At 38.9% G+C, this 25,437-nt stretch overlaps 1 protein-coding gene across 3 annotated transcripts; it reads right to left on the bottom strand.

Moving 5' to 3' along the window:
- Positions 1 to 602: 602 nt before the first annotated feature.
- On the bottom strand, positions 603 to 8,768 carry NPY2R (neuropeptide Y receptor Y2). 3 transcript variants are annotated; one of them, XM_047717832.1, is made up of 2 exons: positions 8,144 to 8,768; positions 603 to 3,792 (listed from the first exon to the last, which is right to left on the bottom strand). In XM_047717832.1, the coding sequence occupies exon 2, from the start codon at positions 3,762 to 3,764 to the stop codon at positions 2,616 to 2,618; it is 1,149 nt and encodes a 382-aa protein (XP_047573788.1). In that variant the 5' UTR covers positions 3,765 to 3,792; positions 8,144 to 8,768; the 3' UTR covers positions 603 to 2,615. The 3 variants fall into 3 exon arrangements, with proteins under 3 accessions (XP_047573788.1, XP_047573787.1, XP_047573790.1); XM_047717831.1 differs by having other exon boundaries at positions 8,138 to 8,768; XM_047717834.1 differs by having other exon boundaries at positions 8,064 to 8,149.
- Positions 8,769 to 25,437: the final 16,669 nt, after the last annotated feature.

Raw genomic sequence — 25,437 nt, forward strand, 5'->3', positions numbered from 1 at the left:
ATAGGAAGATGACTGGATGTAGAGAGACAAGTCAGGAAGCTGCAGCATTAAACCAGATGAGAGAGTACCGGTCTGGGAAGATAATCACAGCCTGAACCATGGTGGGGAGCATAAAGAGGAAGAAAAATGAACTGATTCAAGCAACATCCAGTAATGGGAACAAAATGTGGGAATTGGACATGGTGATAAAGAGACACAAGAGTGAAGGGTGACTCCAAAGTGTAAGTCTTTAGGGAACTAGATGAATACAAGCATCATGATTAGAAAAGAAATACAGGAAAACAAAATAGAGGTGAAGTGCGGTGTGGATCAAAATGGCAGGTTCTGTTTTAGGCATGTTGGACTTAATCTGCTGACCATGCAGACATGTCAGGTCAGCTGATGGAAATAGGTTTGAAGTTTAGAAAAAAGTTCTGGTCTTAAAGATTCAAACACTGTCAAAATACGGATCATAGTTGCAGCCACAGGAGTGAGTACATTGACTCATATTCATGTACAGAAAGGAAAGAGAGCTCAACTGTCTAGGACTCATCATCATTATTACTTTTTTTTTTTATTATGTTAAACCTTACTATTTCATCTTGGACAAAAAATCTGAGATAAAATATCACAATTTTTCTCTAATTTCCCACATTTTTTTTATTTGAACAGATAAAATCACTACATAAAAGGTTATTTTGTTAATGAGTTAACAGAACTAATTAGATCACATATGTTAATTGGATCATTAATTGGATTCTAATAATATACTACTACAACTGTGATACAGTAACATACACATTTCCTACAGGGTAAGAATTCTCCAAGAGGAAAAGAAAACCCTTTTAATCACAATTATCTATTAACATCCTAAGCAAAGAAACTGCTGTTTATAGGACAAAGGTCTTCTTCTTGGATAGTTAGGTCAAGTCCAACAGAAAAATCAATTTGTCCATTGCATGATATATTACATACATATTATTTTTTGTTTATTTCTTAGTCTTTCACTGTTTTCATTCTTTTCAGTATTCCACTGAAGTCCATGTCAAGTCCACATCAAGAGCTTTATTCTTCATTGGAAATAATTCAACAAGAGCCATGGTATAAATTTTAAATATATCCATAAAATAAAACTTTCCAGTTTATAAAATTAATGTGTGTAACTAGACATAATATTCATATTGAAGCTTTTTAAATTTTAAGAAATCTATTCACTAATTCAGTCATACTGACAAAATGTGATTACAATAAAATTTCTTTAACAGCATCCAAAGAAGTACAAATATTTTAACAGCTCAGTGAGCTTTCATAAACATACTAGGGTTTTAAGCATCTTTGGCACTGCTATTGAAATAAAAATTGTGTTCACAAAATTATTCAGTGAAATATATGCTAACATCTACACTACATTATTTATAGGTAAAGTTTTATTATGTATATATTCATAAGTTATCCAAAATACATAGCTAGGTATCTTGAGAGGAAGATAATTTTTGTTTAAATTGGTCCAAATAGTATGTTTGCAATGCTTTTAATATTTCTTACTAGGTGGTTCCATTTTGATGAAATTATATTGTTTTATTAATTCTGAATGGGTCCATGGAAGATGAATTTCAAAAAATAACACTGCAGTGTTCTGTAAGCACATTAGAGCTATGTATCTGTGCTAAAACTATTTACAAATAACCACAAAATGTGGCAAAACACCACAAAAATTATTTCCTAATCTGAATTAATTTTTAGTGAAGACAAACTCAGTTCCAACATAGAAATAATACATGTTCAAAAAGATATAACAATTAGAAGTGATTAAAAGTTTTGTGTTGTATGCTTATCTGTTTTGTAAATAGCATCTATATAAAGCAGCACAACTTGAAATGAGAAGCTGAATGACGGTTTACATTTCTATAATTCTGAGAAGTTCATCCTTGCCTTCCTAGTTGAAGAAAGTTTTCACTAAATGTGCATTTGGTTTTAAGAACAACAGGCTAACTGAGTGTTAACGATTTCCCCTATCACTGGCCCAAATACTAATTACATAGCAAATTTCAGCTTATTTCCTGGAAGTCGTTCAAATAGTTGAACAACTGTAGTTCAATGCTCCCTGAAGGATTAGTGCGTAGGAAGAATAATTCTTAAAAAAAATACAATAAAGAAGAACCTGTGGCAACCTAGGAAAAGTGGTCTTGGGTGGTCTTTCCATCAGATGAGGGGACAGTGAACAGAGCATCACCCCCCAACCCCGTCAACACCCTAATATGATTTGAAAGACAAATTATTCAGCCACAAATTTTTAGCAATGCTAATAGTCCCAATAATCCCAATGCTAATAATCCCAACCTCATTCAGGTTTCCTTCATTCAGGGAAACAGTCAAAAGCATTTGTCTCTGCTTTTACCCAGACTTTGACCCACCATCCAAGCAACTTAGGCAAACCGTGTCTTGTATCTTTGAATATGAGTATCTTTACCCAGGCGCTGCCAACCAGATTTCCACAAATTCCACTGTAGAGGCTTCCATTCCGATTCTCCTTTTCTTCCTTAAAGTGGGAAATCAGGATGCACCCGAGAGCCCTCCTCAACCAGATTTATAGCTCTGGGCAGAATTCATCTACAGATTTTCAAATCAGAGCTTCCTTAAACGTTGGTAGCCTCTGTGAAAGAGTCATGGGGGCCAATGTTCTTTTTCACTTCCAGATTCTTTTTAGTCTTGCATGTCACGGACACCTCAGAGTGGATGGCATCCAGCCTCTGCTCACAGCGGAAGGCTGCGAGGAAAGCCTTTCTATAGTTGCTGTTCATCCAGCCATAGAGGAGGGGGTTGGCAAAGGTGGAGCACATGGCAATGATATGGAACACGGTGAAGATGAGCTTGTACTCCTTCAGGTCGAGGACTTGGTTGTCAATGTCCACAGCGAGCTGGAACGCGTGGAGAGGCAACCAACTGACCGCAAACACCACGACCACACACACCAGCATCTTGGTTGTTTTCTGCCTTCGCTGGTGGTAGTGATCATTGGCAGCTCCGGGGCTCACGTGGTTCTTAAGTTTACTCCAGATACGAGTGTAGGAGAAGGAGATGATGCCCAGAGGCAAAAGATACAGGATTAACAAGGAAGAAAGACTGTAGACCGTGCCATAGATGTTCTTCTCCTCGCCGGGCCACTTCTCTGTACAGACCATGATCTCAAAGTCGGGAATAATTTCAATCAATGAATACTCACGGAAGATGGCCAGGGGGCTGGCCAGCAGGGCGCTGATGCCCCAGGCCAGGCCAATAATCAGGAAGCTGATTCTCTTGGAGATCTTGCTCTCCAGGTGGTAGACAATGCAACGGTGTCGGTCCAAGGCAATTACTGTCAAGGTGATGGTGGACACTTGTACCGCCAGGCCCTGGGCGTAGGGTACCAGGTGGCATAGGATAAGACCCATTTTCCACTCCCCCATTAAGGTGTAGGTCAGAGTGAATGGCAAGCACAGGGTGTTTACCAGAAGATCTGCCACTGCCAGATTGGCAATGAAAAAGTTGGTTACGGTGCGCATGCTCTTGAATTTGATCACCACGTGAATCACCAGAGAGTTTCCAATGACCCCAAGCAAGATGATGGAGCAGTAGGCTAATATGAGGATAATCCGTACCTCAATCAGCATGGTGCTGTCTATCAGCTCTGGCTCAGGGTCGGGGGCCAGCTCACCTCTGGGAGTGGTTTGCCTTGGATGATACTTCTCTACCTTCATTTCTTCCACTGTCTGGTTCTCATCAGCCTTCACACCTACTGGGCCCATTTTCAGCTACCAGAAAAAGAATCTACAACTAAAAAAAAAAAAAAAAAAAAAAAAAAAAAAAAAAAAAAAAAAAGATATAGAAGAAATATGGAACAAGGAAAATACACATCACAAATGGACTGGCTTCATTTTGCTGAGGCTCAAAATGCCTGTCCCCTGATCCCTAAAATTTCACAGAGTATACCATTTTAAGAAAGCAGGCACAATAATAAGTCTATTCACAAATATGGATGTGTTAAACCAGGTTCCTGAAACGTGTATTACCAGTGGTAAAATGTAATACCTCTAGTATAGACAGAATTTCATCATGAATGCTATCAAATGGATTCAACCTATTTTAAGTGGGATGAATGTTAGAAACTTTACCAATTAATTTTATAACTCTGACAAATTCATCAAATTTCTGACAAGGAAAATGGCCTTCAATATCTTGACTGCTTTAAATGTATAAATATAGCAACAAATTACACAGAAAAGAGAAGAATATTAAAACACTTTGCAGGGTGCCTGGACTTTGGGAGTATAACATATTTAAGATAAACTGAGCAGATTCCATTCCATAACCATTTCTTCTTGTGTTTGCATTAGTGTTAAAAATAGGTAGACTGTATAAAATAGTTGCATTTTTTTTAATAGTTGCATTTTTTGATGATTTGGAATCAACTTCCTACTGACATACAGCAGAATCCCACCCAGGATCTATGGAGAAAATTTGTCCAAATCTTAAGTATATATCTCTCTCTAACTTCTAAATACCAAAGGTTTCACACTTTTCTTCCCCAGTTGCACCCCACCCAAAGCTTTTCCTTCTGCATGCCCTACTTCAGTCAATGCTATCCCCATGGATTACACCAGGTACAGTTAAAAAGCAGGCAACCGTTCTAGGCTTTGTCAACTCCTTTAGCCACCACATATAAGAGAGCCCTCAGACTGATCTGGTATACCTCTCTCAATACTCCTCATCATTTCTACCACATTGACTTTGTACTTCTCAGGTTCTTACCACTGTTATTCTAATAGTCTTCTGACCTATCTCACTTCCTCTTCTCCTACTTTCATTCATTCATTCATTCTTAACAATAATAATTGAGGATCTGCAAAATTCCAGGCCTGGACCCACCCTTGTGATGCTTGCACTTACTCTAACATGCATTCAGCTAGCATTTGAAAACCTGTCAGGAACCAGGATTTGTGCTGGGGGAATGACAAGAGGACAGCATGTTCACTCTCAGGCTCTTACCTTTGACAAGAAAGAGCCTACTCTGACATGAAAAGTGTTGTTCTGAAATTCAAATGTGATCATATCATTTCCCCCATGTCTCCAGATTGCTTAAAACAATATAACATATTGGTTACTAATGTGAAATTCTCTTTTCAAGCTTGTAAAAACATCCAGAGCCCAACATCATAGTAAGTTTTGAATGTAGTCATAATGACAAAAGGCTGCCACCATTAATTCAGAACTTCTTTTAAATAAATTTGGTTTTTACTAATCGTAATGACATCTACCTACTTTGGCAGGTGAGTCATATTTATTCAGCCCACAGACAATGCCTGGGTGGGCCCCCAGCCTCCACTCCTTACCCTTCTTCTGGAGGGTTAACTCTTGCAGACTGTATTTTTAGGCTCCCACGTCATTGGGATGCTGGCTGAGTATGATCACAGGAGGCACTGGCAGATATTTAGAGGACAGAAGAAGGGAGAAGCCCCTGTCTTCTTCTCTGTCCCTCTCTCCTCTGGGCAGTGCTTCAGTAGCCTCTCTGTGCCCCTCGTTCCCACAGGATTAGTCCATAGTGATTCTATTTCCCGTGGATGGCCCTGGTCCCTGGGCTTTGGTCACACTACCTACTCTCCGTGTCCCTCTGGCTGGGGATAGTAATGACTCTTTGCTCTTGCTAATCCTTGAGTGGCTTCAATAGCCTCTGTTCGGCTTATCGCTTGTGGAATCAATTATCTGCATTTAATTTCCCCTCCCTCACATTCTCGAACAGGTTCTGTTTTGCATGATCTGCTGTTACCATGCATATATGATGTCATTAATTTGCTCTCCCACTAATGGTTCTGCACGTGTACGTTGATAACACTGGCCTATAAAAGATAATCCCAACTCCATTAGATGACATTCAGCGTTTTTCTTGAATGAATTCCTGGCTTCATCCCTCCTGAAATATCAAATGCATATGTTATGCTTTACTCATACAAACTGTTTCCAATTCCAGCAATGCATCAGCTTTTCTCATGCCTCTCTGCTTTCTCCATTCTGAACTGGGAAGCCTCTCAGTTACCCCAGAAATCTGTGTCCACTTCTAATACTGCAAGAAGCATAAGCCACAATGCAATTATTTCCTCACCTAGCCGTCTCTTTCAGGACAGAAACTGGATCTTTTCCATCCATTGTTTAATCCTTAGCACACTACCTAACACATTGATGGTACTCAATAATTTGGTAAAACAAACGTGAAGGTAAAGGAAAGCATAATTTTACCAAACACTTGAAGTCAACAAAATTCAAAGCAATAATTCTTTTCCTTTCCTTAAGATAATTGCTTATATGGAATTCGTTTGCTCTGATATGACATTCTCGTACTTATTTTCTGGTTCTCACTCAGGTAACCACCCCTGCAAGACTTGTTCCAAGGTCCCTCTTAAATCAGTCTCTGATTAGAGCATTAAAAAGTTCCAGTCAGTGTATACCATAAGGAAACTTCCTATCTCAGGGGCCTCTCTCTCTCTCTCTCACACACACACACACACACCCTTTTGGAGTCTTACTGCAGAGAGAGAGAGAGATTTCTATATACTCATATATTTGCTTCATTGACATGTTCTAGTTCTGTCTGCATAAATTTCAAATAATGTGTTCCTAGACCTTCTTTTGTATTTGCCTCCATTCTCTAGAAATTAGGGGGAAAAAAAGTGAAACTCATTATCTAAATTTTGAAGTGTGTATTTGGTAGGCTGCACCACTTCCCTGAACCTAAAGGAGACTTTACAGAGCACAATTAGTCAATCCTGACAATTCATTAACAGGAATAGCAAGACTCCATGAGGTCTGAGTTTGAGGTTTGCCATGAGCTAAATTGAGAGTAAGCCTGAGAGAGAAGAATATTAGTTTATTAACTTATTTTGGTTTTTCTTTTCAGTTCCATTTTCTTTGTTTCAGAGCCCCTTTACCTAAAAGCTTCTCTACAGGAATGGTTATTGATCTACAGGCAATTTGCATATGGGCACTAATCACTGTTTTAAAGCACACAGCTGGCTTTCAGCCAGGTCAGAGCACTCCCGAGAATGTATCATTTTAGGGTTGGGCTTCCAGAAAAGTGGAAGAGGAAAAGGGAGTCCATAGAGGGAGCTGACTGATTCAAAACTCAAAAGCACAACAATTAAAAATGAGTCGATGAGGGAAAAAACACTTTATTTGAAACAAGGCAATGGAAAGCATTCACATGGGTCAAATCATTTTAGAACTGTAAATGGTAGAGTTTTCTTGAATAACTGAATCTTCTGAGTTTCTGTTGCAGAAATATTTCTTTGTAGGATAGGAAAATGAATTAAGGCTTTTTTTTTTTTTTTTAAATTTGCGGGGCTTTTTGCAACAGTACTCTTACTACCACAGGTGGCTTAATAAAACTTAACATCTTGTCAATCACAAAACTTTCCAGGAGTGTTTCTCAGGCAAAAAGTTCCCAGGAATTATGCCTTACAGCCATACTTGTTAGTCCTAGAGAGAGGGGAGTGGACTCCAAGAATGCTACATACAAGACATGATTGTTTGCTTCATAAGCAGAAAGTTGAAACTAGTCACCTAAAGGCCTGGTAATGGATCACTTTCTTTGTGTTTGAACTTCTGGCCTTTGCTTGCCAACAGCATTGTCTATTTCATGTCACTGATTTTAAATGATGTGCCCCACTGCAAAATGTCTTAAAGCTTTTAATTTTGCCTCCTCCTCATGCACCATATGCTCCTACCCAGTGGGTGAGCCCTTCTGGTGCAAAACCAGTGAATGCTTAAATAAATGAACTTGTTCTTGAAGAGCTTTAGCGAATCCAATATAACCTTCTGCTTTAGACAGGTGTTTGATTAAAAAGAGGTGGGGAACAGAAACCTTAACAACTTGCTGCTCTGGAAAGATGATGACCTCTCTCTAAGTAGGTCAAGGAAAGAGTAAAAACCTTCAGCAGAAAAGGAAAATTCTAGCTAAAGTAGAAAATGGTGATGGTACCACCCCAACCCCCACCTTTAGGCTAAAGGCGGGGTGGGGGGGAAATTCCGCACACTAGTGAGGACATCTCCCATACCTTCTTCACAGGACTGGAGCTCTTCTTTTGTGGGTATTCTCCTTCCCAGAATGTGAATCAGAGTTAGGACTTACACTTACTTCCCCAGCGCGGGCGTTTCTGCTGAGACGTGGAAGCCAGACGTGCACAGCCGGTCCGTGCGATGATTAACCAGCCGTGGGATCCGAAGAGGCCACTAGAAGGTCCCCAGGGGCAAGCCCAGTTGCGCTGCGTCCTTTCCGACGGTGCAGGACTGTCAGCGCCCCGCGGAGCCACGCGGAGAGAGGCGGCAGCGCGGCGTCCGCCCGGCACCCGAGCCGCCGGGAGCTGGCGCTGCTCGGCTCTGCCGCGGACCTCTGCGGCCAGGCACGCTCGGGCACCGCACTGCACCGCGCACAGCAGCTGGGTGAGCGGGTGAGGATGCCAGGCCGGTGGAGGGCGGAGGCACGGGGGTGGAGGGTGCGGCAACTCTTCCTTCGAAGGAAGAGAAACAGGTGCAGAAGGTGGGGGGCGACAGTTCCGCAGCGCCAAGGGCTGGACAGAAGTTTCCGTGGAGAAGGAGGGGGACAGTGTCTACAGTGTCGCCTCTGCCTCCGGGTTTGGAAGCCCGCGCGGCGGGACGCTACTCAGAGCGGCGCCCCCTCGCGGATCCCCACCCCACTAACACCTGCAAACTGCTACTTTGAGCCCACTTCCCAGGTGACCCCCAAGTGTGATACTCTGAGCGTGTGCACCACCCCAACCTCCTTCCCCTTCCACAAACCCCTCCCTTTGCTCTCCGCTCCTCAGTTTCAGTTGCTCTTCAGCTCCTCAGTGAGAAGCTCCTGGAGTCGGGGTTCACCAAAATGGCCAGGGAAAAGTCGAAGGCGAAAGCGACTGTGGGGCGCCCACCCAGCCTCGGAGGAGGGTGGTGCGGTCCCTGGCGCAGCGAGCAGGAGGAGACCTCGGGCTTGCAGGGGGCCGATGCCGAGGCAGAAGCTCTCACCTTGGAAGGGCTGAGAAAATCTCACAACTTCGACCAGGAATTGTTTCTTCTTCTGTTTGTTTATTTGCTCACAGGAGCAGAGGTGGGGAGCTGGACCCGCGCAGAACCGCAGAAAAACGCCGCACAGTTGTGCCAAGGACAAACCCTGGGTACCCTCGCCCGGGGCTGGAGCGCAGGGCGCCGGTGCTCTAACCCGGCGGTCGCTGCGCTCCAGCGAGAAGGTAAAACGAGTTCAGATGCTTTTGCCCACCGTTAGTAATTCCTTTCACAGGTGTCTGCTGACAGTTTACAAGTTAGGTATTGCGGGTTCAGATTCAAAAGCCCGCGGGCAGTCTGTGGGCTGTGCGCTTCGGCTCCCGGCAAAAGCTCTATAGGAAGAGAACACAATGGGAGACAAACGAATCACAGTCTCTTTCTCCAGTTAGTTGATTTCCCGATCCTTCGCTCTTCGATCATGACCAAAGACACTTGTGGCACTATGAGTGCGAGCCTCTGGAATTCTTTTTTTGGAGAAGCCCTCTGCTAATGCCTTGAGCCCAGTATGCTGAGGTAGCGGATCAGAGCAGAACAGGACGGTGGCGTCAGTCCACAACGCTGCAGAGTCTGTTTCCTCGAGATTCCTCCCGGGAAGCTCTATTTAGAGCCATTCCTTAGAGAAATTTACAACCAATCTTTCTTTCCCTTGTTCATTTTTAGAGGGGGCAGCAGAGCCTGCCATGTTAAAAAAAGGAAAGCCAGAAATTGGAAACCAAAGTCTTTCCTAACTATCCTGTGTTGAGGTTTTGCACTACTTTCCCTCTGTGCCTTAGTCTCTTCATTTCTGAAGTGAGGATGGTCACACTGGTTCACTTGGGATTTCTCTGAAGCAGAAAAAAAGAAAAAAGAAAAGACAAAAGTTAATTCAAAATAGTACCCTCTTCAAAAATATTAGTTATGGCATCCCCTGTAAAGGATTAGATTTTCAGTCTTATCTGGGCTTGCCCACATCCTAGTAATACTGCTTATGTAAGGATCTTTACACAGTGTAATCTGAAATTGATCATCCAGTTAATGTAGAATTATGCCACAGGAGCATATTTATGTATAAAAGAAAGCCATTTGGGCTTTTCAATTACCAAGAAAAAACTAAACAGAACTGCAAATATCCAGGATGTTCTACATAGTTCTACTTAAAATATGTTGGTAGATATACTTACCTTGGGGAAATATTCCTTGCTCATGCATGTGTTTTATGCAACAAATTCAGCACTTCCTAAATATATTTGCCCCTGTGAAGAGTGAACTCTGTACCAAGGAGTTGAAATTTTGGAAGACTAGGAATGGCTTGAAATAACTAACAACTGCAAAAACATGTAAGAAAACAGACAAGCAATCAGATTAATTGCTTTGAAGGGCTCAACTGACTTGACTGACATTGATTCTATGAACATTTTTGCCTCCATTACAACTGGCTTTCAAAAGCTGCCTAGGACTCTTATACAAATATTTATCATAATTATTCCCATACAGACATGTGCACGTCTTAGAAAACACATAGTTCCACAGCAACTCCAAGAAGATTAAATGAGCTCTTTGACTCTCTTCCAGTAAAGTACAGAACCGAATGAAACACTGATCTATTGAAGTTAAAGTTGCTTTATCGCTTGTCAAATTATCAAGGATAGTTTTGGTAGTTAAATCATGATATTTTTGTGCATTAAGGTATAACTGATACCTTTTGATGTGCATATGCTCTGTGCTATGGGAACAGGAACCACTCTGATGAATGCCAATAAACCCTATTGAGATGCTGATAGAAGTTTGTGGAAGCAGTGGTGAAATGCAGATTAATCCAAATTGAGATAGGCCAGGATTGGTCTGCCTGATTTCTCTGGTGTCAAGTCATTTAGTTCCTCAGGCAGTTCCGCAGCTTAGAAGAATAGATGTCGACTGTTCCTCAAATAGGATGCGGACTCAAACTCAGATGCCTACCAGACTAGGGCCAATGACATAAATGCATATACCAGCTAAGCTGTGGGAGACAGTGGGGAGTGGTGGGTGTTAACAATTGAAAGCACAAAAGTACATGCCTTTTCTGAAGGAGGAGGCTGCTGATTCCACTGAGTTTCTTTGTAAAAATTTAAATTCAGTATTGTCAGATCTGACATTTTAAGAGAACAAAAATTCATGTTCTTAAACATCTTCCAAATTTTCAAGGAAAGAAATTAAATCTTGAAAAGTCAAGCCCCCTGGCGGGTCAGATCTATGCAGGCCAAAATAGAGATGGGTAGATAACCCACAGTCTGGTCTGTGGACCTCCAATAGGGCCGCCTCTGAATATGAGTATATGATGTTTGATGGACCTCCTCAAGCACATTAGACATGGCTCACCATTTCCCCTCCCCCACAAACCATTCCTCAGTGCTCATAAATATAAAAATAATACAACCATAGATTAATTGCCAAATAAGTAACTTTCTTTTCCACTTTGGGTTGAATAGGTATTTTCAGTGAGGCTCCAAAGTAAAGGACTTGGAGAATAACTGAACGATCAGTATTTTATGTTTTTATGATGAAGAAATTTCAGACAAACTCTTTGTAAGAAAAGACAAAGTTAGAGAACATTAGTATAGAAGACCATTTATGATGCTTTTTTTTTTTTTTAGATGAAGTACATCATATGGATTTCCTTCAGTCTAAATTTATTTTAAAAGCAAGGAAGCTTCCCCCACCCCATGGTGTAAATAATTTTATTGTTTAAAGTAACTTACAACCATTATAAAAAGCAAAAAGAGGGGAAAAAAAAACATAGAAAGAAATACACATGATCTATAAAACATTGCTGTCCAATAGAACTTTCTGTAATGATGGTAATGTTCTATATCTGTATTGTCCAATAAAATAACCACCTAGCTACTTTTGGGCATTTGGCTTTTGGGCACTTGAAATATGGCTAGTGAAAGGAAACTGAATTTTAAACTTAATTTTTTTAAAAGTACCAAAAACAAAAAGTGTGTTTTGATTCCTAATGGAAATTCTTCCTGTGGTCATTCCTGCCAGAAAGCTAGCTTTTTTTTTTTTTTTTTTCTCACCTTAATGTCAAGTTTATCTGAAAGACTTTTTATTTAAAAATATTTTTATTTTTTTATTTGAGGGAAAGAGAGAGTGAGTGAGAGAGCAGGGGTGGGGGAGATGGGGTTCAGAGGGAGGGGGAGAGAGAGTCTCAAGCAGACTCCCCGCTGAGTGAGGAGAGCAAGCCCAACTTGGGGCTCAGCCCAACAACCCTGAGATCATGACCTGATCTGAAACCAAGAGTCAGACCTTCAGCCAACTGAGCCACCAAGGCGTCCCCTGCTCTCCCTGAAAGACTATTAAATAACTCTCAAGTCATACCAAACTGAATTAAATCCTGGTCAAAACAAAACATTGTAGTGCAGCTGGAGTGTGGAAGCTGATTCCAGAAGGAGAAAGAAGTAAGCTCCACAGCACCAAAAGAGAGAGCAGCAAGCCCAGACAAAGAATTCTCTAAACCCCAGTAATGTAAGAAAAGCTCAGTGATGCTAATAAAATAATGTACTTAACTCTGACTAAACAAAAGAAGCTTAATAGCAAGTCCCTAGTTAGGAAATTTTAATAATCAAATTAGCTTAACAGTTATAGTGTTTAGGATATTTGAAACTGATTCTGTCTTGCTTTATTTAACTGTTCAACAAATTCAGTTATTTATTTATCCTTAGGTTTATTAAGTCCTACTTACAGGAATTCATGTTAAAGTTTCAATAGTACTCCCTTTAGTAAAAATTATAGAACCTGGATATCCTAATGGTCATTTGGTTATAATATTGATTCTCAGTTGGTTGTAAATATATTTCTGATGGAATGTGTCTCCCTTTCCTTTCAGGCAGGAAAAGGCACAGTGGAAGTTAATATCCGAACAGATATGGTGGAACTTGCATCAAGTAGACACAGAAAAAAGAGACCGGTTTATATGAATGTAGCTACAGGTGTTTTAACTTTTTAAACAAGTCTTTATTTAAGATCAACTCAGTTTTTAAAAACTGGACTGTCTAATCACATTTGAGATGAAAAAGTAATGCTTCCTTCAACATCCTTGCAAACTTGGCTCATTTATAGTAAGCAGGCCAGTAAATGTGTGAATGGCCAAAAAACGGTCATCAAATAGTCCATTTCATGAAGCTGATTGGCTAGATTTTCTTTAAAATTTTGTAGGCAGCAGTATGTTGTGAAGACAGGTGTCTCACTCAAGAAAAGCAGCTAGTCATTCCAAGCGAAATAGATGCTAAATCCTAAATTGAGCATAAATATCATTTGCTGTGATTTTGATCTCTCTGGATTTGGAGTTTTTATTTTTGTTTTGGATTTTTAATTGCAGATTCAAAGTGATTAAGCAGGATTGTAAGCACTATATGCAACATTTTGCTGAGATTTTTCTCTTTCGGTGATCATCCAAATGGATATTGAGACTGGTAAGGAACCAAATCTAAAACGATATTGAAATGCAAATGATTCACAGTTCAAATTTTAACATAGAACAAAGGAAGGGACATTTTTATGTGGAATTCAGAATTTAATCAATGCAAATTTTCATTTGATTATCTGAAACATGCACAAAAGGCCCATGGCTAAAGAGGAAACATGCACCCTTTTAGAAATTTCAATTTTATTTAATAAGTGTTTATCCTTGTAGCATATAGAGACATAATTTGATATATATTTTTTTAATCATTCTCAAAGCAAATTTAATTTTTAATTTTTCTCAAACAAATGCAAGTGAAATCAAAGCTCTCTCTCATGAAATTACTATGGGTACTTCTCGAGAGATGAGAAGTTAAGGATTTATACATAATTTTACATATCATTTGGAGATGGTGAAATGGCTTATTGAAGTAAAATTTTTTAAGACATTAATTAAATAATGCTAGTAAGATTTAATTCGGACTCACTGTTCTTTGTTATAAAAAAGAATTATGTAAAACCCATATGAATATTTTACTGCTCACAACTCTTACCAACAAATCTTTATTGAGTGTCTAATTTGTTACACATGCTGTGCCAGACAATATCCATGTAACTATGAATTACACACAGACCTGTCACTGATTGTCTCTAATCCATTAATGTTTTATAAATTTCAAAGTAAAGAAGTACCACAAACAGATTAAGATTCTCTAGTAGACTCTGACATAAGTTTGGGGTCACAAGGAAGAGATGGTCAGTTTTTTGTAAGTGGTGTGTATTGGGAGAATCGGAGAAATGCTTTTTAGGGAAAGTAATGCAACTCAGTATAAACTTAGCTAGAAACCATTTTTTGGCTTTCCCCAGCATAGGCATACTGTTTTCTTCTCCATTGCATTGACTGGGATGTGTGATAGCAAGACAAAGTAGAATCCTCTGGGGAAGAACCATCATCTACATATGTCAAAGTAAATTTTTCAAAGTCAAAAACATTTACAAACAAAATATATAGTGAGTACATAGCCAATATTTAATTGAGTACTAAGGGCACTAGCACAATAGTAGGATGCCAAAGGCAGATACCTATAGCTAGTCAACATAAGAAAGAATCTTGCATAGAACTGAGACCTTACATATAACATTGGTTGATAGCCTGATATGCAAAAAAGCCATAAATTATGAACTTATATATTCCACCAGACAGAAATCATCCGTATCTCTCCTGGAAAATAACCAAACTTAATTTTCTCTAAGCTTGCTTCAAACTTACAGAGACTGGGTTCTCACCAATGGTAAGTGATACACCAAATTAAGGAAGCTTCCGTCGCCTGGCAAGTCCGCTGATACTTAGGCTCATAAGGCAGTGCTCCCATCTGACATAGAAAAGCATACAATCCCCACTCTGGTGTTTTTTTGTTGTTGTTTTTTGTTTTTTTTTTTTTAATTGTTGCTTGACAAACCATCCCCAAAATGAGTAGCATAAAACAGTCATTTCATGCTGCTCATGGTGGGTCAGAAATGTGTGCACCGCTTAGTTAGGTGATTTCATCTCTGATCCGTGTGGCCTCAGCGGGAGGGGTGGGGCTGTGTGAGTCTCCTCTGGGATGGTAGCTTCACGCACATGCGTGGGTCTGGGCTGGCTTCTCCGTGGTAGCTGGAGGATGCGTATTTATCTATCTTCACACACGGGAAACTCAGAGCAGTCAGACTTACTGCATGGCTTTTGGCTTCCCCTAGAGAGAACTTTCAAAAGAGAGTATTCTAAGAGACGCAAGAAGAAATAACAAGGCTTCTTATGATCAAATCTCCCAAGTTCCAGAACATTTCTTCAGCTACATTCTTTGGGTGAAGCAAGACTCTCAGCTCAGCTTATAAAATGGGAGAAGGGGAATATATTCTGCCTCTGCAGGGGAGTAGGGCATGTGTGCACGGGGAGGAAAGGAACTGATAGTGGCCTGAGAGCAATGTCATCCCTTTACCTTATATGTATTTTGGATGTATCTCTGCGTGTGTGTGTGTGTGTGTGTGTGTGTGTGTGTGTGTCTGTAATACATCCATTAAAGAGGGACTCTTCTGGGGAAAGAACAGTAGCCTCAGAAATTCCACAGTGAATTTTTCTGCTTTGGCTTGCAATTTATAAAATTATCAGGGCCAGAGATTGCAAAATCTAAGATCTTCGCTGCCCATGGAGACCCTGGGGCAAAAATACATGAGAAAAATAGAAGGGGTGTTTCCAATATCTGCACTTTGGTGAATACAGTGATTGTGATAGGTGCAAATAAACAACTTTAGGTAGGTTTCTCCCATGATGACTTACTTATAGTGAATAGTACTTAAACTGGTACTTAGAAACCCTGGGTAAGATGACAGCATAACATTGCCTGATAGCCAATTCCAATATTTAAGTACGCCATTCTCAACACAACTTTCATTGAGTAGTAGAGCCCAGGAGGAACAGTGGAGAGATCTTCTCTATCCATGTGTTATTGCTGAGTAATCCCCAGAAGTTGGTCACAGGATCTGGGGCACTGTCCGGAATCTGGTTTGTTTGCTGTGTGATTTAGAAATGTCATTTGATCTTTCTGAGCCTCAGTTTCTCCAACTATAAAATAAGAAGTATGTTCTTAATACTTTAGAATAAGAGCACAGTCTTAGTTCTCAAAGTTCCACAGGTTGGCTTTGGAAATCTTCAAAATATTCCTAGTATCTCATTACTTCTGATATCTCTCCCTAGCTTTTTCTTAATTTATTATCCATATTCTGTTTTCTTAAGGCCCCCAAAATAGAACCGTAATTAAATGGCCTCAAGTATTTTGAGCAGCACAGTAATAGTTCTAGATTAATCTTGAAAACTCTTTAAGAAAAATGAGGGGTGGGAAAAAGCATGTATTGGAATTGCTAAGGGCATCTGACAGTGAATGTCAATGAAATTACGTAGCTTTTCCCCAACTAAAAACAAAACAAACAAACAAACAAAAAAATCAAGGATGCCTGAGTGGTTCAGTCAGGTAAAGTCAGTTAAGCATCCAACCTCAGGTCAAGTCATGATCTTCGGGTCCTGGAATCCAATCCCCCATAGGGCTCCATGCCCAGCAGGGAGTCTGCTTCTCCCTCTCCCTCTACCCTCCTCCCCTGCTCATGCTCTTTCTCTCTTGCACTCAAATAAATAAATAAAATCTTAAAAAAAAATCATTTATATTACTTCATATCAAAGGAATATTACATGATTTAAAAATCAGTTTTGTTATAGTAAATTAATCATAACATTCGATAATTTGGTGCTTGATCTGCCCTCTCTGAAAGAAGAGTTATTGACACGTGCTCATACCATGTGATGTTTTCTTTAGGTATAGACTCTGAAACACAGAAGTGAACATTTTCAGATGCCCCTAAGCTGATTGTTCCCAAACCGTACACCGAGGCAGCCCAGGCTGCCACAACAAATTCACATGGGAGCTCGTGTGATATTTTAAATTTCGAAGAAATCACAATCATACTTAATGTCTGTTAGATACTTGGTATCTATTAGATGCCACACAAAGTACCGCTGGAATTTAGTTCACAGTTTCAACATTAAGTTACACTATAAGCCTCTCAATGACCTCATATTTTGGGGAAGCTGGGTTTTTAGTGGCTGCCAAGATAAGAAACAATCAAAAAACCGTGTGAAAAGTCACTGAGTAAAGGAAATGAGAGTAGTCATTTCCAAATTGATTTCAAAACATGCAGAGTTGTGCAGGGCCCCATAGACACACATATCTCCCATTAGTAAGCAGCCCTCTATTTAAGAATGAAAACACATTACATTATTTCAATTTATGTTGAAATCGTTTTTTCAAATGGCAATTAAACCTTAAGGACATAAGTGCTTATAAAGTTATTTGTACCCAACTCCTTGATAAATGGCACTGTTTTTTGGCTAGGATTTGGCCTCCAAGTCATCATGACATGTCTGCCCTCAGGCCATATCTAACTGGGAATCACATTTTGTTTATGTAAGAAGAGTTTGTTTCATTGGGTTAATCATGTGAGCTTTTTAATTGGAATTGAAATTTTTGATTTGAAAGATATTTTTTTAGTGAAAGATACTCTGGGGAACCTATATTAGAAATAATTACAGAAAGAGGATTTAATGAAATCTCGTGTGCATAGGCAGGCATACACTGCCTGTATTTTACAGAACTCTGTGAACTATTCTGCTTTGTCCCAGCCTAGCATGGACAACTGAGTTCCTCCTAGATAGGAAAGTAGGAGGGAGGGTGGGAAGGGACATATAGGCCCATAAAGGAAAGAAGAGAGGGGACACTTACTAGCATAAATCAGAAATATGTATATATTCTATTTTATTGTAGTAGTGTTGTAGCTCTACTAAAATCATTACTAGGAAAACTATCAAATAATGCAGAAAATGTTAGAACAATAGAATATTCATTTCTAAATGCAAAAACTGTATGTTTAATATAACCACATAATTTTAAATAAGATTCCGAAAAATGACCAGGAGGGAAATATACTCCAAAGCTAACTATATTTATGCTATGCAAACTGTGATTTTGTTCTTTCATCCTTCTTCTCAAACTTTCTTAAGTTCACCTTTTATTTTGACTAAAGAAAATAATAAATATCATATAAAAGTGTACTGAATCCATTATTCAGATATTCATAAAATCTCTTAAAATGAATAGGAGATTTATTGTTCTAGCCACATAGTTCGTTCCTCAAACCCTACAGCCCAGGGTAGCTCTTCCAAATTGGGGTCCATGTTAGAGTCACACATGACACAACTGAGAGGGTCTGATTCTGTGGCACTGAAAGGAACTCGAGTGCCCACATGTGATTCTGTCCTACACCCTCCCCATTCTCAACTCAGAGTCTCCCCACCTTGAAGCACCTACAGCCTTTCCCTATGCCCATACTGGTATGTTTTTTGGTTACCTTTGTCTCTTCCCTAATTCAAACTACTATTCCAAATTCAAATCTAGACACAAGTAAAATCACACGTTCAAAGGACATAGACACCTTTCTTTCAGACTCCTATTTACTTTCACTGAATTCTGTCTATAATCTCCCTCAGCTTCATTCTTTGAGTCCATGATGATGCCACTTCTGTCTGAGATCGTTATGTTACTATATGTCCATTCTCTTCACCATCTTCCTTTCCTCCTTGAATGACCCCTTAAAAGTTTAAAAGGTAAAGTATGTGAATGTTCTCTCTCTCTCTCTCTCTCTTTTTTTTTTTCCCCTTCTCTTTCTTTCCATCATAGCCTCTTCTCAGGAAAGCCTTCGTGGTAATTCATGTGAGTTGCCTGCCATGGGAGGAATCTTATCAGAAAAGTGAACCTGAGAGAAAGGGGTTCTAACTGTGGAATGATCAGCACCAGCCAATATGTAGAAGGGATGTACTTCTGGTTCTGTTTCTACGTGGGGATTTTAGGGGCTGAACCTCCGAACCCTCTGAAAACCTCACTGTCACACATGGGTGGTATGCCCAGGAATTTTGTTGACTCTTCAAAATAATTACTGAGATGTTTGATTTAATCCCTTAACATCTAGACCACACTTGAATGAAAATTCCATTTCCTGGCATTTAATCTATATTTTCTTTATCATCACTGAGTAATTCTCTCAATACTATTAAGTAAGAGCAAATATTAGAAAGTGTGATACTCTTCTAGGCATTCTGTCCTCTGGCATTTTTAATTTTTCTTCTCTTTTGTGGCAGTATAAAAAATAGCTCTAATAAGGGTTTTGACCGATTCATTCATCTTGTTCTTGGCTAACACATCAAATCTGATAAAGAAATTGTGTTGTTTGGAGATGCCAATTACTTAATTAAGTTTGCCTGTCACAGGGAAGGCATACAGAAAATGTAAATATTGCCTTCTGTTGAGTGGATTATATATTGTATCCTAGGTATAATACTAAGATTATATCTAGATAAGTGTAGCAGAGAAAATACGAATGAGGAATACAGTTCCATCAACTAGGGCTACATTTATCAAACCGTGGTGTTAGGCTTCCCATTATCAAGGACACCTGAGGTCCCTCATAGTAATGCAGATTCCAAGACCCCCTGTAGGTCCAAAGCCATGGAAACTCTTAGGAGAGAGGTGGCATCGGCAACATTAGTAAGCTTCCCAGATGATGTGAATGTGTATCTAGTTTTGACCAGTGCTCATCTAGGAGGGGTGTCCTGCTAATACACCAATAAATAAGGGAGCAAATAAATGAATAAGGGATAATGGCAGAGGGCGTGAGAAAGAATACCTGAATTATCCCAACGTTTTCTTTTTTGAAATTGAAATTTTGAAATTGCTGAGCAATTCATTTCCCGTTGCTCCCACAGATTTAATGTTACAGTACCTCTTGTTTCCATAGAGATTTTTAGGTATAAATTATCCAACATCAATTCTTGGTGATACATCTCTTCGCCTAATTAATTTTTGAGTTAGAAGTCACTAACAAGAAGTTACTTCCTATAGGAAATAGTCTCGCACCAAGCCTAGCAGGTCAAATATCTCTGTCAGAGAGCAGTGAGCCCCCTGTGTCTCTCTTCAACACATAATATTTTCGGTTTTACATTTTGTGTGACGATTTCACTACCTGATGAACACCTCTCTTCCCAACTTCAGACCCCAAGGGAAACAAAATCCAACAACAGTAACTTTTTAGTGCTTTTTGTGTACAAACAAGAGAACTGAAATGGAAAAGAAGTTACCACTTTGTTTCATTTCCCCTTGATAAGAGGCCTGGATATTAAGCTATCTGCTGCTTGTTCATTTGATCAATGTAGAGAGAACCTTGTATCTTAAAGTCTGAATATTCAGTTTAAACTCTGGGTAAATTGTCATTGATATTTAGGTTATTTAAATTAAGTTCTGGGTGAATTGTGCATGGGATGTTTATGTACATTTTCTCAATTCCTAAACTGTTTACTCTTTTGTACAGATAGCACAAGTTGCAGGGATTTAATTTAAAAATCACAAAAGAGCATCTAAGGAAGGAACAAGAATATAGGACAAGCATCCTTATTTGATTTAGCTTGATCTGTCCCTTCCTCCCCAACTGGAAACAGGGGCAGGGAAGGCCAAAAAATAACAGGAAAGTGGCAGTGAACCTGTTGCCTGTTTGTTCTTGAGTATTCTCTCCTTTATTTAATCTACTTAATGACTACAAAATATGTCATCAACATGTTGCTTTTCTTAAAAATTTAAAACTCTGAAGAGCCATGTACTCGACCCTTTCACTCAAAGGGTATCATACTTTGACAATGGGCATCTAAGCCTCCCGCAAGGACTAGAATCTGTAATCTATTTAGTACTTTCCCTCTTAGGAGCACTACAAAGATGGCTTTTTCTATGACTTGAAATATGGATTTTTAAGATGTTTATTTGAATTCAAACGTATCCTGTGAAATTTTTGTATAAAGTAAATAGTAATTACTTTATGCTCTGAAAAGGATTCTTTGCTTAACAAAATATTTGCTACAGAATCAGTGAAAGTGAACCACATTATTTGATTTATAAAAAATTGAATTAACAGGAAAAAGACATATGTTAAAGATAAGGGCAACAGCAACATGGGTTGTGTGGTAGTTTATGAGCAACTAGGACTGAACACAGATTTTTTATTCATTTTGTACTTCACTGACCAACAACTTTGTGGCATGAATTTACTGTGTGCATATGATGGCTATCTAATCTTTCACGATGCTGCTGTAAACAGAGATTAATGAGATTGGGCCTAAATCATGCAAAAGCCTACAATCTGGTGCCCAAGAGACAAATTATTGAAGTTAATTATATCACAAGGTGGTAAGTCCTATGACAGATATGTGATTCATAGAGATGGTTTTATTTGTATCCTGCAGCTGAATAGCTTACTATTTGATGGAGGCTGGGATAGAGGGTGGCAATTCTAAGCAGAAGCAGTAGCAGTAGCAAGCCTACTGAGATATGAAAGAATCTGATGTGAAGAACCAGCTGCAGGGTTTAGGATGCTTTTTGCAAGAGCGACTGGGAAATAATACTGGGAGATACATAATAGCCAGATAATTGAAGGTGTTGTACTCTACTCTAGATAGTTGCATTTTATTGTATTGGTAATCCATAGTCACCAAGGGGTTTAAAGTGTGGGGAAAGTGTTTAGTTTTGTTTTGTTTTTTTGAGTTTTGGTTAAGAATATTCTGGTAGTGATGAGAGAAATTTTGGGAGTGGGGTATGACTTAGAGCAGTGATTTACAATCAAGACAGATTGTAATAAAAGCATTACATGAAGAGTTTCAAAATACTCTTGTTCCCACCCCAACCTTATAAAAATCACATAGGACTAGGTTCTATATTTTTTAAAAGCCCCCTTATTAGTTACATATTGCTATATAACAAATTAGCACAAACTTTTCAGCTAAAATAGTAAACATCTCAGAGTTTCTGTGGGTCAAGAATTGTAAGGCACTTTAACCAGGTTTTCTGCTTTCAGATCTCTCACAAGGCTACAATCAAGATGGTGGCTAAGACTAGGGTCTCCTCTGAGGCTCTCCTGGGGCAGGATCTGCTTCTAAGCTCGGATGGCTGCGAGCGGGATTTGGTTCCTTGTGGGTTGTTGGACTGAGAGCCTAGCTTCTTGCTAGCTGTTGCCTGGAAGATCCCCCCCCCCACCTTCTCTTCTTATATGGCTCTCCCTACAAGGAGGCTTACTTCATCAAAGCCAGCAAGGGAGAGAGTCTACTAGCAAGACAGAAGTTACAGTTTTATATAACATAATCTTGAAGGAGACTTCCCATCACCGTGCCTTCCTCTATTGGTAAGGAATAATCCACATGGTGCCCACACAAAAGCTTGAATGCTAGGATTGAGGGAAAATTAGGGGACACCTTTGAGTCTGTCTTATGACACACTCCATGTGATTCTGATAGTCATTTGGGTTTGAAAACACTCACCCAGAGACTTTAGGGAATACATACAAAAAATGGCAAGGATGAAACTTCAAGGACAGATCTCAAAAACTTTGGAAAAGAAATATCTACAAGAGCAGGTGATTATAGAGGTATTGGTGTTGTTAGGGAGGGGTTAGCTTGATTATCAAGCCTTGAACTTGGTGATTGAGTATATAATGATGGGTTTAGCCAAAATAAGAAGTCAAAAAAGAAAACCATTTTGAAAGAATGACAATGGAGTTAGTTTTAGATCTGTTAGAGTTGATGTGCATATAGGGTATATTATGAAAAAGTATTTACAACTGTGAAATATGGCAAAAAAAAAAGAAAGAAAGAAAGAAAGAAAGAAAGAAAGAAAGAAAGAAAGAAAGAAAGAAAAGTGAGTACCATGTGTTTTCAGAGATATGGAGTAGCATTGTTTAGCAGATCCTCTAAAGGTTTATTTTATTATCTCAGAAAATGCTCTTTGTTCAACTCTTACAACTGATTAAAGTTCCCAGACTTAGTGAGGTTACACGTTAACTTATATATTTTTGACCAATAGAGTCGCAAATGATTTTCTGGTATAAGAGATAACCCGAAGTTTGCAGTTTATTTTGTTGTAGGACATTAAGCACTTTCATAACTAAATTAACAATCTTATGTTAATACTTCTTCATCAAGTTGACTATAAATAACTACATCCTCAAATGCTTTCTGAATCATACCTATCATCTCACTGTTTCTATCATCTTTTAATAAGTTGAATAAAATATTTGACATGTGCTCACTTCGGCAGCACATATACTAAAATATTTGACACGTGTTGTTTATATCTGTGTGAGTCATAACACTGTACTAACCAACTAAGAGGTTTCTCATGCTCTCTCCCTCCCTCCCCTTCTCTCCTTCTGAAATTATTTTAACTTGCAATCAAACTTTACCTTTGCTGACTCTCTGATTCACTAGGTTTTATTATTTATAATGATTTCTTGTTTGTTTCTGGTTCTTATCTTTTTTAGATTCTGGTTCCAGTTTGTACATAGCAAGAGATTTTCCTCAAAAAAAAAAAAAAAAAATGGCAACAATGACCAGAAAACTGGTTTTATGTTCTGGCCATTTGACGATCCCTCCAAAGATGGTAAAGGATCTATTCTCTGTTGCAATGTTAAGTGACAGGGAATTCACTTTCTTATTATTTTGTGATCATTTCTCTATTTCTGTACACAAATCAATTAAGGAATCATTCTGTGCACACTAGAGTAGAAACCATCTTTTTGAGGTCTGGAATAGTGAATTTTTGTGTTTCGGTGTTTACTTTATCCTAGCTGAGTTTATGGAAATGAGATTGCAAGCTGTGTGCCCGCATATCTGTAATAAAGCAAAGCCTTTATCTTTTGTATGAGTGTAAAATATTTCCTATTCCCATTAGGTACTAATTAATTAGATTTCGAAGTTCCTCTGATTAAAGGAGCTTTGTTGTAACTGGTTTGTAGAGGCTAATAAGACTAATATAAATCTCATGTTTCCCTGTGTTTGTACAAAATAAGGAAGGTGAACTCATATTCATGGAATTCATATTTCCATGTGCTAAGCTTTTAAGAAAAAATTTCCTTTTCACTGAGAGAGTGAAGCTATATTTTTATGTAAGACTCCAGGTTCATGTGATTACAGTAAATCCTGATACATATTGGATTACTTAAATAAATTTTATTTAAAAGCACCTCTATACGACTTTTCCTTGACGTGATTATCAGATCTGTGTTTGTTTTGATCCCAATTGATACTAGCTCATCTAAACTGCCTAGATTTCTTATACTGTTTTAGTGCTCAACTAACAAAATATTTATAATTATGGATAAGGTAAAATTGTGTTACTCTAAACTGGATCACAGGGCTGACAAATTGTTTTGTATCAGCAGTAATCATGTTTTCTAATGTGTCAGCTTAAAATACAATATCCAAGATCCTTGGTTAACTTTACAACCTTGGACTAATATTAAACCTAGTTAATAAATAATCTTTGGATCCCTGGATAGCTTTTTTTTTTTTAAGATTTTATTTATTTATTTGACACAGAGAGAGAGATCACAGGTAGGCAGAGAGGCAGGCAGAGGGAGAGGGGGAAGCAGGCTCCCTGCCGAGCAGAGAGCCCAATGCAGTGCTCCATCCCAGGACCCTGAGAACATGACCTGAGCTGAAGACAGAGGCTTAACCCACTGAGCCACCCAGGCGCCCCCCTTGATAGCTTTTTAAGTAAGAAAGAACACTGATACCTGGCTCATGAAATGTACTTTTTATTATACATCACTTTTATCATTAGTCTACTATATTACAGAGTGGCTACCCTTCAGGTGTTGTTAATGAATATAGCCTGTTATTTTTGTCACTTTTCAGAGACATACAAATGATGTGTGAGGCTCTGGTGGGTGAGTTTTGTTTGTCTTCTCCATCACCGGTGTGTGATAAACAATCCTAGATTATGTATTTCCCAGTTAAATAGAAGTTAGCTAATTTGATTAAATGGTATAGTTTTTACGGATGATTTGAACCTATGGCAGGAGCATATATGTATATGAAACAGAAGTGTATGAAATATGAGGCTTTCTCTTGTTTGCAAAGGAAAAGTTTTGCCCTAAAATAAAGTGCAAGACTATCTGAAAAACATGAAAGAACATGGTGAAGGGCAAAACTTGATTTTGTACAGCAAGCTGAAGGTTTGAGAGAAATGAAATTTATGTGCTTTGGTTTATATTACCTGAGATACAAAAGATTTATGTTAAACTCTTGGCAAAGTTCACCCAGACTGATGGGCTTGTTCAGATGGTATTTTTTTAAGGAGCTTTTTTTAAGGAGCTTACAGTTTTCTTATCCCCAGATATTGTGTGAATGCATCTAGAACACGGTTTTCTTTCCAGTAGGATAACTTTGCTTAGAGTACTTAGTCTGCTCATAATAAGATACAGTAAATGATTTGTTTGCTTTACCTTCTATGCAATCCACCCAGATAACCGATAATCTGGAATACTTTTTTTGTGCTC

This window comes from Lutra lutra, chromosome 2, assembly GCF_902655055.1.
Source record: "Lutra lutra chromosome 2, mLutLut1.2, whole genome shotgun sequence".
Taxonomy (NCBI): Eukaryota; Metazoa; Chordata; class Mammalia; order Carnivora; family Mustelidae; genus Lutra; species Lutra lutra.